Source organism: Elaeis guineensis, chromosome 3 (assembly GCF_000442705.2).
Source record: "Elaeis guineensis isolate ETL-2024a chromosome 3, EG11, whole genome shotgun sequence".
Lineage (NCBI taxonomy): Eukaryota > Viridiplantae > Streptophyta > Magnoliopsida > Arecales > Arecaceae > Elaeis > Elaeis guineensis.
In genome coordinates this window covers 102126959-102144820 of record NC_025995.2, presented here as the reverse complement: position 1 = coordinate 102144820, position 17862 = coordinate 102126959, and the positions used below count along the sequence as shown (strand labels likewise).

The following is a 17862-nucleotide window of genomic DNA, read 5'->3' as shown; positions in this document are numbered from 1 at the left end:
ATGAATATTAGGAAATTGAACTTGAAGATGGGACCTTCTTTTCATTTTTTTTTCTTTTGTGAATTGACTGATTGTCTGATGCTTAGATGTTAAGATTAGACGTGAATCTGCGGATTAGATTTTTTTTTTTTCTAAATTACGGAATTTTTGGCGGATGAAGTTGAGCTCGTGCTGAAAGATTTCGAAGAAAACCCATTTTTGGATCGCTGTTTCTTCCTTCTTTCCTTCAATTCTCTCTACTTTTCGGTTAGAATTTCCTCTCAAGAAGCTGGCATGAAGAGTTGAGGTAATTTGGATTTGCTATAGTAGTTTTTTCTTCCGAATGCTTTCTGATTTGGAATTTGCTAGTATTTCTGCTGCAACTTGAACTTAGCTCATCCCTATATATAGGCTTCTTTAGCTGATTTGCTTCCTCTAATCTGAGGCTAATTTTCCCCTCTCCTTCTAACGGACGGTGGGTTTGGGTTGGCATCGTCCATCTTTGGATGTGCACTTCTGACTATTGACTACAAAGATTTATTTATGTATTTGAATTTGTCTTACTGCAGACTGGCAAGATCAGAGGTTCAATTTCCATTTGTAGTAGGCCTCTGATGTAAGTTGATTCCCATCCGCAGTATGAAGCTATACATCTGGTATTCCTTTCTTTTTCCTCCTTATTATGCGATTCATGTTGGTCCGAATGGAGACAGTATACCGTTTTATTCTTGTACTAGCCGAGCAAGATCTCTCCATATTAAGGACAATTTTTAATGGATATACAAAATTTTAGGATACTTCACCAGCCATACTTCTATGCTGTTCTCTTCTTTTTATTGTAAATTAGGCAAGTGAGGCATACGTAACCCAATTACAAGGAAAATATGGGTTGATGTTATCAGCACATAAATCTTTTTTTTTTTGTTTTGTTTTTTTTTTTTTCCTAAAGTTAGTTTTCATGCTGACTGAAAAAATCATGCTGAGTGTTGACATGGAGAATAATGAAGTACTCCACAACATGTTATTATAGGTTGTGTATGTTCATAAAAAAGTCATGTTGCATTTAAAGTTTTAAGAATTTTTAGTGCATGATCTTGTGTTATTGCAGTATAATGTTTTCGTTTGATAAATGAAGTGACAGTGCTTTGGCAGGCTATGCATGACATATTTTTCAAATATTCCTTCTTACTACCTTCCGGATTGATCATGTCCAAGATCCATACTTTTTGAAGTCAACAATAGAAATTTGAGTGTTAGCTGATTCTGTAATTTTAGGAATTGATATAGGGAGAAAATGATAGACAAAAGCAATACAAATATATGCACCTTGCTGGAGTTCTTCTTGAGTTAATTAACTTTTCAGATCCTTCAAACACAAAAAATTAAAACAATTATTGGTCAAGTTCATATGGTAAGGAGCTAAAGAACTTTAATTGTATATTTGCAGTGTTAACTGATAATTTGTAAGAGTGCCAACTTGTAAGTGCCTGACAGAGACCAAGTTTCTTGAAAATTTTTGGCTCTCCACAGAATTTTAGGTAAGTTCACATTTCTAAATTCTAATCTATAATTTAATCTGCATACATTATGTAAAAAATTTGGTTTTCTTATTTATTCTTACTCTCTTTTAAGTATATTATGATAAGTTTTTTGTTTCTTTTTCTTTAAGTTGATTGGTAATTTGGAACATTAGATGCTTACAGAATTTTAGGTAAGTTCGCATTTCTAAATTCTAATCTATAATTTAATCTGCATACATTATGTAAAAATTTTGGTTTTCTTATTTATTCTTACTCTCTTTTAAGTATATTATGATAAGTTTTTTGTTTCTTTTTCTTTAAGTCGTTTGGTAATTTGGAATATTAGATGCTTAAATAAGGATATAAGAAATCTTGTATTTTTTGTCATGGCTATGGAATCGATGGGCAATCAAGTTGGACTCTTCTTTTTACTGAAGAATATACAGAAAGTCTGCTATAATAATCTATAGGTGGATCTCCAAATCATGTTGCATTTCAAAATGTCACAGATAGGCTGCATCTGACATTTCTTTTATATGCTTGCCGGGAACAAGTAAACAAAATAGACATTATCTGTTCTGCCATCGCCTTTGATTTGTCTATAGTTCAAAATATCATTATATGCTTTTGGTTTATTTTGAGTCTTATGTTTTCTTTTTCTCATTCCAACCTTTTGGTACTCTTTGTGCATTGGTTTTACTCTTTGCGCATTGGTTTTCACTGTATTTCCTTTCAACTTCTGCACCAATTTGTGCTTACACCACCTTTTCCTGTGTATACGAGAGAATGCAGACGTAAACCCTCTCATAGATTCGGATAGTGGGCAAAATAGATAGTTTTTCATAGCTTCCAACCATATCATTTTCAATTTTGACCCTCTTGAAAGTGGATTTATGAAATTATGGCCGAGATGACAGTGTCACAGGTCGTAAACAGATGTTATAGGACACAAGTATGCAAAGGTAAAGAGCCATGAGAATGGGAACAAGGAAATATTTTTCTGTGAATACTTCTAAACTTTTATGACATGCCTGTATGCTTGTGTTTGTATATGTAGGCTTTACTGTAAGGTTTACTAGATTTGATATCAGATCTTAATCAGGACACATCTAGAAATGGGGTTTTACAAGTAGATATTATCTACCTTTGCTAAACCAAGGATTTAAATGCCATGGACATGACATTCTGGCCAGTAAGTAGTACAACACGTGTTCTGCTGTGCTGAAACAAAAACAAGGATTTAGGAGCCCATTGGCTGTATCAACCTGTCTGAATTAGCATTGGTCTATATGGCAATACCGAGTGGTTTGGCCAATTGGTACAACATTTGTTCTGCTGTGCTGAAACAAAAACAATGACTTAGGTGCCTGTTGGCTGTATCGAGTTGTTTGGCTGGTCAGTAGGGGTGGACACCTCTGAATCCCAAGTGATTTGATTGGCACCCAATATTGACCAAATGTGGAATGCTGATACTGGTCCAGTAGTATAGACAGAAAATTGAAAACATGGTCTGAATTACTGGAAAGAAAAAAAAAAAAACAAAGATCCTATATTTTCAAGACCCCTTGTCTCTATGTCAAGTCATCTAAAAATGGATGGTTCAAATCAAGGTTTTAAATACCGATATCGGATCCCATGCTGGTCGGTACCGTACCATACCATACCAAACCAGCCCATATCGATAATAAAAAATTCAAAAAAAATTTCCATCCAACGGCCAAAAAAAAAAAGAGAAAGAAAATCAAGATGTACCGCACCATGCCGGTGCTGTACCACATCATATCAGCTTGTACCGCACCATACTGGCCTGTACCGCACTATATCAGCCTTACTGCATGGTTTGATCTGATTCAGGTAATTTTTCAAAAAATCGGTCCGAACTGAACCGGTTCTCCATCGATACGGTATGATACGAGGTGTACCGGTCAGTTCGAACCGGTACAGAATATCATGATTCAAATAACATTAGTCTGCTATATAGGCAGAGTATATGATAAGGCCAATTAGCTTTGGCCACATATCAAGACAAATTCAAGGATGGAAGTTTCAATGTGAAGATTTAAACATCTGTATATGATGTACTATACCTAAAATGCTTAAACATAGAAAATTATTTATTTTGGAGGCCACTTGCATGTGCATGAAGTTGTCAGAACTGAATGATTTAAAGAGCACAAACAATCTCTTGTTTGATGTACGGATAGAAGGCATCTGAAACCATGGAACTTGGTGTGCATGCGCTTTAACTTTTTGGACCTCTAGATCAAATCAAAATAGGGAGGAAGAGAGGGGTTCAAACATTGTCGAATGAGCTAAAGCTCGACAACCTTTATCTCTAATGGTATTGTTATAATCTAATCAGTGATTAAAATTAAATATGTCATCATGTGCCATGTACTTGCCTTTTTTGGCCGGATTTGATGCCTGGTTGAATAACAAGAAGTCTTATCCTTTTTCAAGTGCTTGAAAATAAAATAAGGATCTTTACCTCATTTGGCGGTGCATGTATAACTCTTTCTTCCCATCCTGTTTACATATTACCTCTGCCCCTCACTGTTTGTGTGGGAAAACTAAAAGAGGTGCATGTTGTGTATACATGTGCATCTTTGTGTACACATGCATAGCTTTAATTTTACCACATCATAACTAATTTGGTAGTGCCCCATGCTCAAACATTTGGTGGATCATCCAAGCCAATGATTCCCACAATTTAAAGAACTCTACATACTTTAGGGCACATGGATTTAAGTAGTTTGTGTGTTTCCCAGTTATAGATGAAACAAGTCTTATATTCAATATTTGATAAGCTGTGCATTTAAGTAAATACCTGATAATGGGTAAAATCTCCAAAACAAATTTTGTTCAAATACTTTGAATGCTTAAGTTCATGATGAACATTGTGATTCATTGATTTGAATGTCTCACCTCATAGTTTAAGTGTTTCAAATGTTGTGCATCATGTTTGAAGATATTGATTTATCATCTAGATGTTCCGTTATTTGCCCTAATAAAATCAAACCTTCAATCTTCATGGTAAAATTTTGTCTTTGTCTATCTACATGCATACACATATATAGTAAGCATACATAACATGCCATAACCATAACCACTAGGCCTTGTTTCAGTTGTTAAGTGTTGGCTTTATGAAGATTCACCTGCCAATGATTCCTAGTATGAGCTACCTTGGTGTTATTCAAAGTTTTTTCAAATCTTTGTTATAACTATCACCCATATTGTCTTAGGTCCTTCCATCCTTTCTAATCTCCTTTGATGCATTCTAGTATCTCACCTTACTAGGGCTACATAATCTTATCTCTACATGCCTGTACCATCACAATCAGTTAGTTATCCATCACTTTGTCCATGACTCATGCGAGTGCTGAATCATATATACGAATGCATACAATATCAAGCATAGATACAAAAATAAAAGGTCCAGACCTGGACTCGCATTGGACTTTGAAATTCGCATTGGACTGTTTTGTGGTAGTCTTAGGCATTTCATGTGGATGCATTGGGTTTTTTCTCAAAGGTGCCATTTTGCCCTAAGTGTCACTGATGTGTAAAATAGGATATGAAATGAATAGTTAGGTTTCATCCAATTTTGCTATGTGGGTTTGGAATTGAAGCTAACCAAAATACTTTGGTTCATCTCTAACCAAAATGTAGATTATAAAAGTGACATGTTCAATTTTCTAAGTTGGATGATCTGAATGAGTGTTTGATTCGGGTTAGTTTCAGCTAATTTTCCTATTGGCCAGATCTGAAATTTTTGGTTACAGCCTACAAAAGCATAACCAAAGCTGAACCTTGCTTCCTGATCCAACTGGCATACTCTAAGGGATTAGGTTTCTGAAGTTTAATTTCCTTTTGGGTGATATATCTAAATGATGCTTATCTTTATTAAAATTTGTTGAGTTCTGTAAATGTTTTTGGTGGACTAATGTATCATTTGTGGGATCATCTTCTTTTCTTGTTTCTGTAGATCTTACAGTTTTATTTACCACCTCTAGTTCTAAAAAGGAAAAGAAATAAATGAATCACCCAGATTGAACCGAACATGCATGCTTGCAACTGGTTTTCTCCCTTTATTCCATGTGAATTCCTGGGACAATTTAGAACTGTTCGATAGAATGGTCTATTAAGTGCATTATAGTCCAAACTTATGCAGAGCACTCTATAACATTTAAATAAACAAAGATAAATTGGTTACTTTGTTTTTTTTTTTTTTTTGGGTCAATTTGCATGCTTTTATGGGAAGGATTTAAATCTTGGTAGCAGGCCCCATCTCAGTTTGCACTTGGGATGACAGTATGGTACTGGGACAACATGGTAGTCGAGATGGAACAAAACAGTCAGTAACAACATAAATAAAAAGGAACAATTAAAAAAAAAATGTGTCCTGGTCTGTCGCAATCCTTCCTGATTACCCTGATGCATCTCCAGTGTCGGGACTTAACTAGAGCATTTGGATGGACTGGGATGATTAGGATATCCCAGTTCAAGAGAGAACCAGTGTCCCACACCCATCCCACCCTTGTTTTTCTATTGGAGCGGTAAACAGTACCAAGGATGCCATCTTGTTTCTGTGGGACCTAAATCCTTAATATATAATCTTACTAATAGTATTTTAATCTCACTAGTTCTCTGTGACTTTGTAAAAGATCTATGACGTCAATAGTACTGGTAACTCCTAAGATCCCAAGAAAAATCCATCCATCTGCCCCTTTTGTTGGAAACTTTATATGTATACCTTGTGCATACTCAACAACCTTACCTTGCAAAAATTTATGTATCGTTTAAATAACTTTGCTTATTAGTATTTTTTTTTTTAAAAATCTATCACATTTCTTTTTTGTCTTTCTTTCATTGTGCTAAAGTTACTGAAATTAACCATCATGGATTGGCTGCGTTTTCCATTTCTTGCCAAACAGCTTTGACTTTTGTTTTGTTTGTTTTTGCTTGTCAGTCCCTCTTTTTTATTATGTTTTGCTGAAGTACCGAAGTTAGCGATGTTGGTTAATGGATCTTGTACGCTTTGATGTCGAGTGTTGATTGTTGCTTGTTATAATTGATTCCGTACTTACAATTAGAATCCGGAATTTGTTTTAGTTGTATTTAAAGTTTAACATAACTCTGTTTTTTTTGTTAAACCAATCAAGCAGTGGATTAAAATTTGAATTATTTAGTGACATCAGGAAGCTAGTTGACCATGCAATTGGAGAAAAAATTATGAGCTTGAAATTTTAAACCTTGTGGAAATGTAGTTATTTTGAACCTAAATTTGAATTCTGCTTCCTAATAGCTTAAGTGAGGTGACTCTAAATTTTTGATTAACTAATGTTTTTGTCAATTTTTCTCACTCATTGATGCCAGTCTTATCTTAGATGAAATTAGTAGAGGTTTGATTTTAAAAATTGTTGGTAAAATTTTAAAAGAGAAGTCTAACTTAGAAGAAGTCATAGGCTGCATTGTTTTTTTAATAATTTAGATGTTGAAATTTTTAGGTACATATTTGTATAAAAAGAAAAAAGATACCAAAAGGGATGATTTAATGTGAAAGGGAGCGAAGACTATGCTTTCTGAAAATTTTATTGAAAGTGGACATGTTCAATGTCATGACCGTGGCATTTTTTTTGTATTATTACAATATTTTGGCTAGAAAATAAAACATGTTATTCTAAAGAATTCACATCATCATAAAATATCATGATTTTGTAATATCCAAAAACTTCCTTAATTAAGTTTCAATACTTGTGGTTTTTTTTTGAAGGTAGGGGTTTTCGCTTGCGAGGTAGGTTAGAAGTTTGCAGTAAGGACTTTCTGGGCAAAGACTTCGTTGGTTGACATATGTGCAGGAAATATTTGGTGTTGGTCCATTGTGTAATTTGTTAATGGGTGATAATTGAAAGAATTATGCCCTACAAGTCAATCGTATATGGGATACGATAGAGTATTTATTGTAATTTATCTTTCGAATTCATGTAATTGACATTAATATTATTAATAAAATTGACATTTTTGATTCATTATATGCTGCATCTTATTAATTTTAAGATTATAATGAACCCCATAGGTCTGGACAATAATTTTAGGGCCGTGATGAGATCACGCCAGTGAGACCTAAATCCTTGATAGTCTTTATCTAAAACATTCTTAGTCGTTGGTACATTGAGTCGGAGATCAATGATACCGGTAAGACTGGCATATCCTATGTATGCTCAGAAATGAAGGTGGTTGATTTCACAATCTCTTGTGTGGTGACACTAATGCAAGGATATGGGTGCTCATTAGAGAATGAGTTCACTGAATTGACCTGCGAGAGAATAATCAGATGGAGTCTTATTTATATGTCAACTGATAATTCTCTAGTGGGAGTTGTGTAAATGATCTTTTGACCTGAAATTACTATGGTACCTTGTGTACATAGATCCATGTTTTGGTTCATTACCTAATTTGATTCTTTGATCCTAGTATGGGGTGTTCTGGATATGGTGAAGTGTGCATGGAGGTTGTGAGTGATCAATAAGGGATCAGTCACTCCTAATAAGGGGAGCGAACATCCTATGTGATCTCATAGGATGGTGATTCTGGAAGTCTTGGACCAAAGCAGGATGATAATTAGAAAAAAATTTCTAATGTATCATCAACTGAATCATCACCTTCAGATCGAGATACATAAAGATAAGTGATTGAGTTTGACATATTTTCATGCCCACAGCTCATCTGGGATGTTTGATTGAAGAATTGAATTATACGGAAACTTTTCACTGAAGGGTATTTTGGTAAATTTTCATCAAAATTTTAAATTTTTTGGATAGTCATGACATGTTGCTAGACGTCAAATTTGACTTGTGGGCTTGACAAAAATTGAAAGAATTTGATTTTGGAATCAATTTGGAAGAGTCCAAGTTGATTGAGACTCTTCGGATGACCTAATCTCATCGGATTTGGGTACGTCACAAGTCCGGATCCACTGCTGGCTAGATTTGGAACCCAATGGATCACACACTTTGGGATTTGGCCTTGGTCTGATTTAATTAGAGTTTAATATAAATTCTATGGGTTAATTTGATATGCTAGTACATTATATTAACCCAAGTTCCCAAATTGGTTTGGTTCAAAGTATTTGAGCTAACCTAGATCAGTTGGCTTTGACCTCATGGGATTGAGTCAATTTGGATTGGATTCTTATCCAATTTGGACCAGTTTCAAGTGGAGGACTCCTCCACGTTCACCAAAAGCCATGCAAAAATATAATTGCCGCCCACCTCAAATCAGTGTGAGAAATAAAGAGTCCTTCTTAAAGAAGGCTCTTTATTAAACGTGGCCTTGGAAGATAAATCATAAATCCTATGTTTTAATGCCAAAAATTAGTGGAATTTTTATGGCACGTAGAGAACGAAGAGTCCTTCTGCTCCAAGTATCTGAATTGCCAAAAATTCACTCGATGAATTTATTTGGTGCGTGGGAAGTTGGAGCACCAAAAGTTGGCGCCCCTTCATCCTATGTAACGTCCCCTGGTCCCCTATTTATAGGGGATGCTCCAGATGGCTTCTGGCTGAGATTTTTGGCTGAACCAGAGAGAAGGGACGTGGAAATCATAGAAAAAAAATCTGAAAAAATTCTGAGAAAAAAAAGAGAAAATTTGAGTGGCAAAAGTTGCTACAAGGGTGGTGAGATTTTCAGCAAGTGTTGCTGGAGTGCCCTATGATTTGGTTTTTCCATGTGTTGGGGCCAAAAATTAAATCCTAGGTTGTGTAACATCTGAAGAGTGTCTTTTTGGTGTCATTTTGGTGGCAAGATCAAAAGCAACTGGGCTTTGGTGCGATCGTGATGTAAGTTTGAAGCTGACAGTGTTCTTGAGAAGACAAGGCTACAGCTGCGCACCGGTTGGAAAGGATCTTGGCCAACTTCCGTGTGGATCACCGTTGGAGGACTTCTACCTTGGGGTCTTGTGGAGAACACCAACTGCCACTTTTTTATTTTAGTTAAAGTATAATATTCTATCTCTTTGCATGCTTGAATTTGTTTTGATCGTGTTCGATAAGATGATTCTAAGATTTTGAGTTCGGTTCGATAGTTTTATTTGATAAAGCTATTGATTTGAGTATTTTAAAAAATTTTAAAAATCACTTTTCGCTGCGTGATCGGAATCCAACAGTGGTATCAGAGCCATCCTTGTCTGATTCGATCAAACAAGTGCAATATAGTAGCTTAGAATTGTTCTTGTTAATATCCTACTAAAAATGTAGCATTATTTTTGTATCGATTCTTCAAATTCAAAAAAAATATTTTTGATTTTTTGTGAACCATGATTCTAAATTTCAATTATTAAATTATGAATTTATGATAATTTAAAATTTTATTATCATGGTTGTATGATGATTAAATCGATGTATAGCTAATAAGGGTGTTATGCATACCTAATTAGATTAGAGTATGTTATATTATATGAATTTGTTAGTCATATGTTATGACTTTGATTGCATCCTGATATGTTTTTTAGCATGATAATGTGATTGCTATTTTGAATAGTAGAAGCATGCAAATTTGCATAATTTGTAGTATACATTTTATACACTTATATAGTTAGGATGTGTCGAGACCAGTTTAAAGTCTCTCGTAAAATTATATTAAGTTGTAATATCGGGATTCACTTTTACATCAAAAGTTAAATTCTTAAGATCCATTGGTGTCGAAGAAAGTGTGAAAGATGGTTTTCTAATTAGATCCGTATGCTGGCCTGGCTAACTCTGTTGGTGTCTAGAAAAGCTACGGGGAGCCTCCCACCTATTTACCTGGCCAATTTGGTCTTCTTGAATTTCGGACTTAGATTGATTAGTGATGTAGACACTACAAGGACCTTCCTTCCAACTTGGTTGATAGAGTATGTCAAGATCTTAGTGAGCTTGTTGTGCTATCCACAAGGCTTACTATAGAAATTGACATGATATTGATCAAGTGCATATTGATGCTTATGGTATATTTGAATAGTGTTGCTTTGTTGTGCTATCCACAAGGGCAGCATTGTTTAAGTATGACTATGTGGGATTGAAGGGTCAACTTAACTAGAACACTATAGTTTGTTGTGCTATCTACAAGACTATATGTGATCTAGAGGCCAGAATGAAAGATGTTGAGAATTGTAAAGGTACAATTGGTAAAGAGTTACCTATTCTTGAACTCATGAATACTTGTTGTGCTATCCACAAGGTGTTTGTGAGGAATAGAGGTCTCAACCCTACTAAGAAACATTAGTATGTTTCTCGATTTTCATATTTGAGGGCTATGAAGTTCGATAAAATAGTGGGAGACAATTAGATAAAAATCTTAGTCTAGTTGTGAATATCTTCATGAGTTGTCCGCTTATATTGTGTTCTTGTCATTGTAGATTAACTACACTTATGGCATCCTCACTGTTCCTTAGAGGTATCCTAGATACTAACAAGTTGACCGGACCCAACTATGTCGACTGGTTAAAAAATTTGAGAATTGTTCTCGCTCAGGAGAAAGTCTTCTACATTTTGGATATACCTGTTCCAGATTCTCTTGGGAAAGATGCTTCCGAGGAGGAAAGGACCACATACAAGATGTGGAAAGATGATAGTGTGACTGTCAAATGTATCATGCTTACCTCTATGAGCAATGAGCTCCCGAGGCAGCATGAGGACATGGACATTCCCTCTATTCTTCTTAATCTTAAGGAATTATATGGAGAGCAAAGTCGAACTGCTCGATATGAGATATCGAAGCAGTTGTTCCGTGCCCGTATGACTGAAGGCTCTTTCGTGCTAACGTATGTTCTAAAGATGATTGATTTGATCACTCGTTTGGGACAGCTAGATTTTGCCATGGATGGTGAACTGAGCCAGGATTTGATCCTGCAGCCTCTTTCTGACTCCTTTTCTCAGTTTGTCATTAATTATCATATGAACAAAATGAACATCAGCTTGCCTGAGCTGCTGAATATGTTAAAAACAGCAGAGAGCCATTTCAAGGGTGAAAAGGCTCAGGTTCGTCATGTTGATAAGATCAGCAAGAAGAAGACGAAGAAGGGTTCTAAGTGCAGTGATAAGATCATGTTAATTAAGGTCATTCTCGAAGTGCAGTGAAATTATTAGCAGGAGTTCGAGGCACTGTTTGACACCCTTACTATTTATGTAAGAGACTGGTATAATGGGCTTAGAGAGCTTAGGGGTGTTCTGTTTCCGGCTTAAAGTAAGACTGTTAAAGTGCCTATATATAATTTGATTTACCTTTCATCCTTCTCTTTTATGTCTACTGTAAATTCCTCATTCTTTTATCTTTTTATTTTTCGCTACCCGGTAGTCAGAGGGAGAGCTCTCTGGCTCCTACATTATGCACTCAAGCAGACAACTGGCCTACCTGTATCAAGCCGTGGTACGGAACTTAGACATTCTTTTACCTGAAAGTTCTATACTATTTTGGATGCACTAGATGTTCATTTAACAATCTGAACCATTAATTGGTATAAAAAAGATTATGCAGGTTTGGAGTAATCTTGATAAGATATTTTGTGGATAATTGAATTTCTTGCTAACATGTATCATCTGATGGATAGCAACTTATCATTTAAATGAATATTAAATGGCCTTTACAAGCCAAGAATAATACTAGTGTAAAAAAAAAGAAAGATGGATAAAGCAAATATATTGAAACATTAAGTGGAAGCTAATTGTAAATGCTGTAATTGATTTTGTACGACCTTAATATCAGAACACAATGTTTGTCTAGGTATATGGATGGGTGAATTTTATTTTTTTTCAAAACATCTTTACCTTTTCCTGGAAGTAGACTATAATCTGAGGGTTGTATATTCCACTGCTTACTCTCTGAATTTTTGTGGTGTCGCCCCCCCAATATATGTAGAGTGTATTGAAGTCAAGAACCTGCCAGTTTTGGATGGAAGAAATGAGAAGCAGCGAAGAAAATCATGCCGGAGAATCCTTTCTGACCACATCATTGCCTTCACCAGAATGTTTGCCAACTTCCCTGCAATCCCTGGCTTCCCGAGTTATTGATGAAAAAACTGACACTGATCACCAGCAGAGAATGATGGTAAGGGATCCTGAGACATCAGTTCAGCAAGATGTTCCTAATTGCTTATCATCGGATCATAACACATCAAATTCATTGGAGAAGTCAAATGCATCAGGGGTTACCAGCAGCAATGGTGTAGCTCTGTCATCAGAAGTCCTAAGTGATCCAGTATCTCACTCATTGGATATATTAGGAGAACTGAAAGATATGCCACATCAGCTTGAAGATAGGACTTCTGATAGAGTAACTGATGATCAGATCAGTCATGACTCTAGTTCCACTGTTGAAATAAGAAAGACAGAAGAGATGCTGCATGGTGTTCAGATCAGCTATGATTCTACAGACACTGTTGAAATAAAAAATACTCAAGAGATACCTCATAATGTTCAGATTAGTTGTGATTCTAAGACTCCCCATGATGTTCAGATCAGTGATAATTCTACTGTTACTGTTGAAATAAAAAAGGAGGAAGAGGTGCCTCATGATATTCAGATCAGTCATGATTCTGCTGCCAATGTTGAAATAAAAAGCACAGAAGAGACAGTCCATGATGTTCAGGTTAAAAATGATCCTATTCCCTCTGTTGAAATGGAAATGACAAATGATGGGCCTCATTTGTTGCATGATAAGCTTGATCATCATGTGGAGGTTGGAAGTACACACAACAAGATACAAGAATCAACTAATTCTTCTCAACATGTAAAACATGAATATGCAAACAGAGGCCTAGTCGACACTGCAGCTCCTTTTGAGTCTGTTAAGGAGGCTGTCACCAAGTTTGGAGGAATTGTTGATTGGAAAGCTCATAAAGCACAGACTTTAGAGGTAATATATGTTCTCTTGGAAGCCTTACTTCCCCCTTCTAATAGGTGTGATATGCTTTGCATCCTGCGTGCCCTCTGTGGTCAGATGTTTCTTCACATTTGCTTCTGTTTTATTTCATCGAGGTTACTGTTGCTTTTTAAAGCAAAGTACCTTTCAATTACCATTATGCTTTTCATGCAGGTGGAAGCTAGACAATTTATTCATTTAAATTTGAATGGAAGAAAAAATAATATCATGTAATACCTTTTCCGAAAATACTATTATCCTTATTTATGAAAGCTTTGTAGACTCTTTAGCTTTTGACATAAAGTTCATGCTCCATGATTACTTCCTTTTGGTCTCTTTATTCCTAGCTTCACTCGCCACTTTCAAAACAAGAGTCTTCTTCCTACAACCTAGACTGTGAACTTCTAATATTGGTTCAAAAGATTTTGTATTTATAATTTCAGATGGTTTCTGCAATCGTTATAAGATCGCATGATATCTCAATTTTTGATGGGAGGTTTCTGAATTTATCAATTTGGTTAATGCAGAGACGCAAACATGTCCAACTGGAACTTGAGAAGGTACAAGAAGAAATTCCAGAGTACAAAAAGCAATCACAAGCTGCAGAGGAGGCTAAAGCACTAGTACTGAAGGAGCTAGAGAATACTAAGAGACTCGTAGAAGAACTAAAGCTGAACCTCGAGAAGGCACACACAGAAGAGGCCCAGGCAAGACAGGACTCAGAACTTGCCCAACTCAGGGTCAAAGAAATGGAGCAAGGAATTGCTGACGAGGCTAGTGTCGCAGCCAAGACACAATTAGAGGTTGCCAAAGCAAGGCATGAAGCAGCAGTTGCAGAATTGAAGTTTGTGAAAGAGGAGTTGAAAACACTGCAAGAAGAGTATGTTATATTAATTGATGAAAGGGACATGTCAATCAAGAAGGCTGAAGAGGCTGTTTCTGCATCCAGGGAGATTGAGAAGACTGTTGAGGAGCTGACTCTAGAACTTATAGCAACAAAGGAATCATTAGACTTCGCTCACACTGCACACCTTGAAGCAGAAGAACATAGAATTGGTGCAGCCTTAGCAAGAGAACAAGATTGTCTTACTTGGGAGAAAGAATTGAAACAGGCTGAAGATGAGGTGCAACAGCTAAATGAACAGCTGTTGTTGGCAAAGGACCTCAAGTCAAAACAAGATACAGCATCAACTCTCTTGCTCAATCTCAAGGCTGAACTAGCAGCTTATGTGCAAGCAAAGCTGAACCAAGAGTCTGAGGGAACTGAGGAAGAGAAACTAACAGATGATGCAGAAGAAGCAAAGAACATTGGGAGATCCATTAAAGAAGCATTAGCTTCAACACGAAAGGAGCTTGAGGATGTAAAAGCTAATATTGAGAAAGCCAAGGATGAAGTTAATTGTTTGAGAGTTGCAGCTTCATCCCTAAAATTGGAGCTTGACAAAGAGAAAGCAGCACTCACCAACTTGCAACAGAGGGAGGGGATGGCATCTATAGCGGTTTCTTCTCTTGAAGCTGAGCTCAATAGAACAAAACAAGAAATAGAAATGATTCGGAGAAAGGAGAAAGAAGCTAGAGAGAAGATGGTGGAGCTACCCAAGTTGCTGCAGCAAGCTGCTCAGGAGGCAGATCATGCTAAGTCGGTTGCTCAGTCAGCACGAGAAGAGCATAGAAAGGTAAAGGAAGAAGCAGAACAAGCCAAGGCTGGTGCAAGCACCACAGAGATCAGATTAAATGCAGCTTTGAAGGAAATAGAAGCAGCCAAAGCATCAGAGAGGCTGGCACTTGCAGCAGTCAAAGCATTGCAAGAGAGTGAGCAGGCTGCAGGTGTTAGGGGTGATGACTCCCCTAGTGGAGTGACTGTTTCATTGGATGAGTACTTCGGTCTTAGTAAGAGAGCTCATGAAGCCGAGGAGCTTGCCCATGAGAGGGTGACAGCTGCCATTGCCCAAATTGATGCTGCTAAGGAGTCCGAGTCAATGAATTTAGGGAAAATGGAGCAAGCATTTAGGGAGATGGACGAAAGGAAGGAAGCACTGAGTGTAGCAATAGAGAAGGCTGAGAAGGCCAAGGAAGGGAAACTGGGTGTGGAACAGGAATTAAGGAAATGGAGAGCTGAACATGAACAGCGAAGAAGAGCTAGTGATGCTGCTAAAGTGGCTGTGAATCCTTCAAAGAGCCCACCCAGAGGTTTTGAGCATAGCGAACCAAAAAGCTTTAGCAAGGAAGAAGCTGATGTTCTTGTCCATCCCATGCCCAATCCGAAGTTATACATGTCAGATGAAAGTCCAGATGATGCTGTACCGGGGTCGAAGTCAAGGAGGAAGAAAAAATCTCTCCTTCCTCGAATTGTCATGTTCCTAGCCAGAAAAAAGGCTCAATAGCTCAAGTAATAGAATGCTATTTTTAGCATGTATCTACAAATGTTGAGTCATCCTTGTTGTACATGTATAATAAGTTAATTTGTTGTTGATAAGCTGATGTGATGCAAATTTGTAATTTGTTGGTATAGGTTTTTGGAGAACAGGTCAAAAGAGTATGTTTGCGTGAATTTTGTAATGATTAGAGTCTAAATTTATAAGTTTCTTGAGGACCGTGTGGTAAATTACGTGATCATCTTGATTGATAGTTTGTAATATCCTTAGTCCACTAAGATGAGCTGTGTAATTGTTGTATCATTTCATTAGTATGTTGTTTGTTGTCTAATCCTCTCAAGGAACTATATCAAGACAATGCAGAACACCTAAAAATTCCCATTGCCTGGTGTCTATCATGGCCTTTATTCTGGCAACCGACCCTCACTCGAGTTTTGGTGGAACCGAGGTTGTACATATGATCTGTATATATTGCTTTTGGTAGCGGCATAATATATGTGGTTGGAATATGATCGATGTTGTCTCATAATTCTTGTTTCTGCCATGAGTTTATCATGGTTAATGAATATATTTTAAAGCTACTTGCGGCGGAAGGTGGAATCACCAGTAATGCAAATAAAATTGGTGTGGCAATGGCTTGCGACTTAGCATTGAAGATGATGATTGCCGGGCCTCTGGAGATGGCCGGTATTTAGTGACTGAAATGGGGGCCAAGTAGCGTGCTAACATGACTTGAACCTAATGTGATATCTCAAGCCCGATATAGAAGACATGTTCAATTAGATATTGGGTCAGGATCTAGTGCCAGAATTGCATGTGATAGCTATTTGATTTCTGACCATTACCAAATTCACCATTGGACATGGATGTCTCCTTGCAATATCAGGCCAATCTTACTGGTAGACTTATTCGAGGATTTGAGCAGTTTTTATGATTCAAATTACCATATTACCTGAAAGGATGTTGATTTATAATTGACCTTGCACCATATTCCTGGATGAATTATTTTGGATAGTTTCAGCCATGTAGCTGATCGTGGACCATATAGTCCGAACATAAGTTTGTTAACAACAAACAGCAAAAAAAAAATTTTTTTAAAAAAATGAAAAAGAAAAACTCCAGGTTAACGTGAATTTGTCACTATGGTCATATTCGGAAGCAGGATATATTTTTCCATGTCAAATTAAGGAATGAATAGAAGGGTGTGTTCATTGAGTCCATAAGTTACGCTAATGGCGATTTCTGAAGCTAAAAGATCTATTTGAACAAAAGCTCCATTATGCATGAGGAAAAGAATCATAAAAACCAGAAAAAAAAAAAAATTAAAAACTTCAGATAGAGGACCTGTACCATTTGAGTTGGTACTTTGGAAATAGTAATTTAGATCAAGTTCTATCCCCATACGAATTTTGGCCAGCTTTCTTCTTTCTTAAATCTTGCACAAAAACTAAAATTTCAAAATCCTAAGAGGCACTACCTTTGCACAAAAATGTCATAATGACTTGAACACTTAAAAGTCAGATTTAATTTAAGACATTAATTTAACAGTAACGGTTTCAGCCCTTGAACTTAAAAATTTGATAAATGAAAAAGAAAAAAGGAAAATTACCTCAAACACTTTTGGCTGTCATACGTTGCCTAAAATTTGCTTGGCTAGTGCAAACAAAAGATTTAAATATATGTCTCATCAAGGAGTCCAAAATATTACACAACATGGCTAAAGTGGCTATTTCTTAATTTAGAGCTCTTAGATTGTCATATTTGCAAATAGGAAATATATCAAAATTATATTTCAAACCTATAGATCCCTTAATCCTAAGCTATTAATTCACTCTTCTTAGTAGCGAAGATACTAATTGACCCGTTGTTGCACCAGATAGGATCATCTTGCTAGCCTATAACAAATGGTCAATGATTGGATCGACGATGATCCAGACCATCATCTTCTGAATATTCTCCTGACTTTTGAAGTAGCTTTACGTGATGTCTAAAACAAGAAGGTACCGACTAGCTTGCCGGTAAAATCTTTTGGTGATTTTATCTTACCTTTATCACAATTGGGTAGTTTAAATTATCATTAATAGTAAGGAAGA

At 36.4% G+C, this 17862-nt stretch overlaps 1 protein-coding gene across 2 annotated transcripts in view; it reads left to right on the top strand.

The window, feature by feature from the left end:
• Positions 1-16030, top strand: part of LOC105041369 (protein WEAK CHLOROPLAST MOVEMENT UNDER BLUE LIGHT 1) — a 16346-nt gene extending 316 nt beyond the window's left edge. Inside the window, exons 2-6 of one of the 2 annotated variants that reach the window (XM_073254167.1) lie at positions 161-286; positions 549-635; positions 1427-1517; positions 12393-13388; positions 13922-16030. In XM_073254167.1, coding sequence (XP_073110268.1) covers positions 12426-13388; positions 13922-15778 — 2820 coding nt within the window. In that variant the 5' untranslated portion in view covers positions 161-286; positions 549-635; positions 1427-1517; positions 12393-12425 and the 3' untranslated portion in view covers positions 15779-16030. The remainder of the gene's footprint in view (positions 1-160; positions 287-548; positions 636-1426; positions 1518-12392; positions 13389-13921) is intronic. The other variant, XM_010918317.4, reaches the window with a different exon arrangement.
• The last annotated feature ends 1832 nt before the right edge of the window (positions 16031-17862 follow it).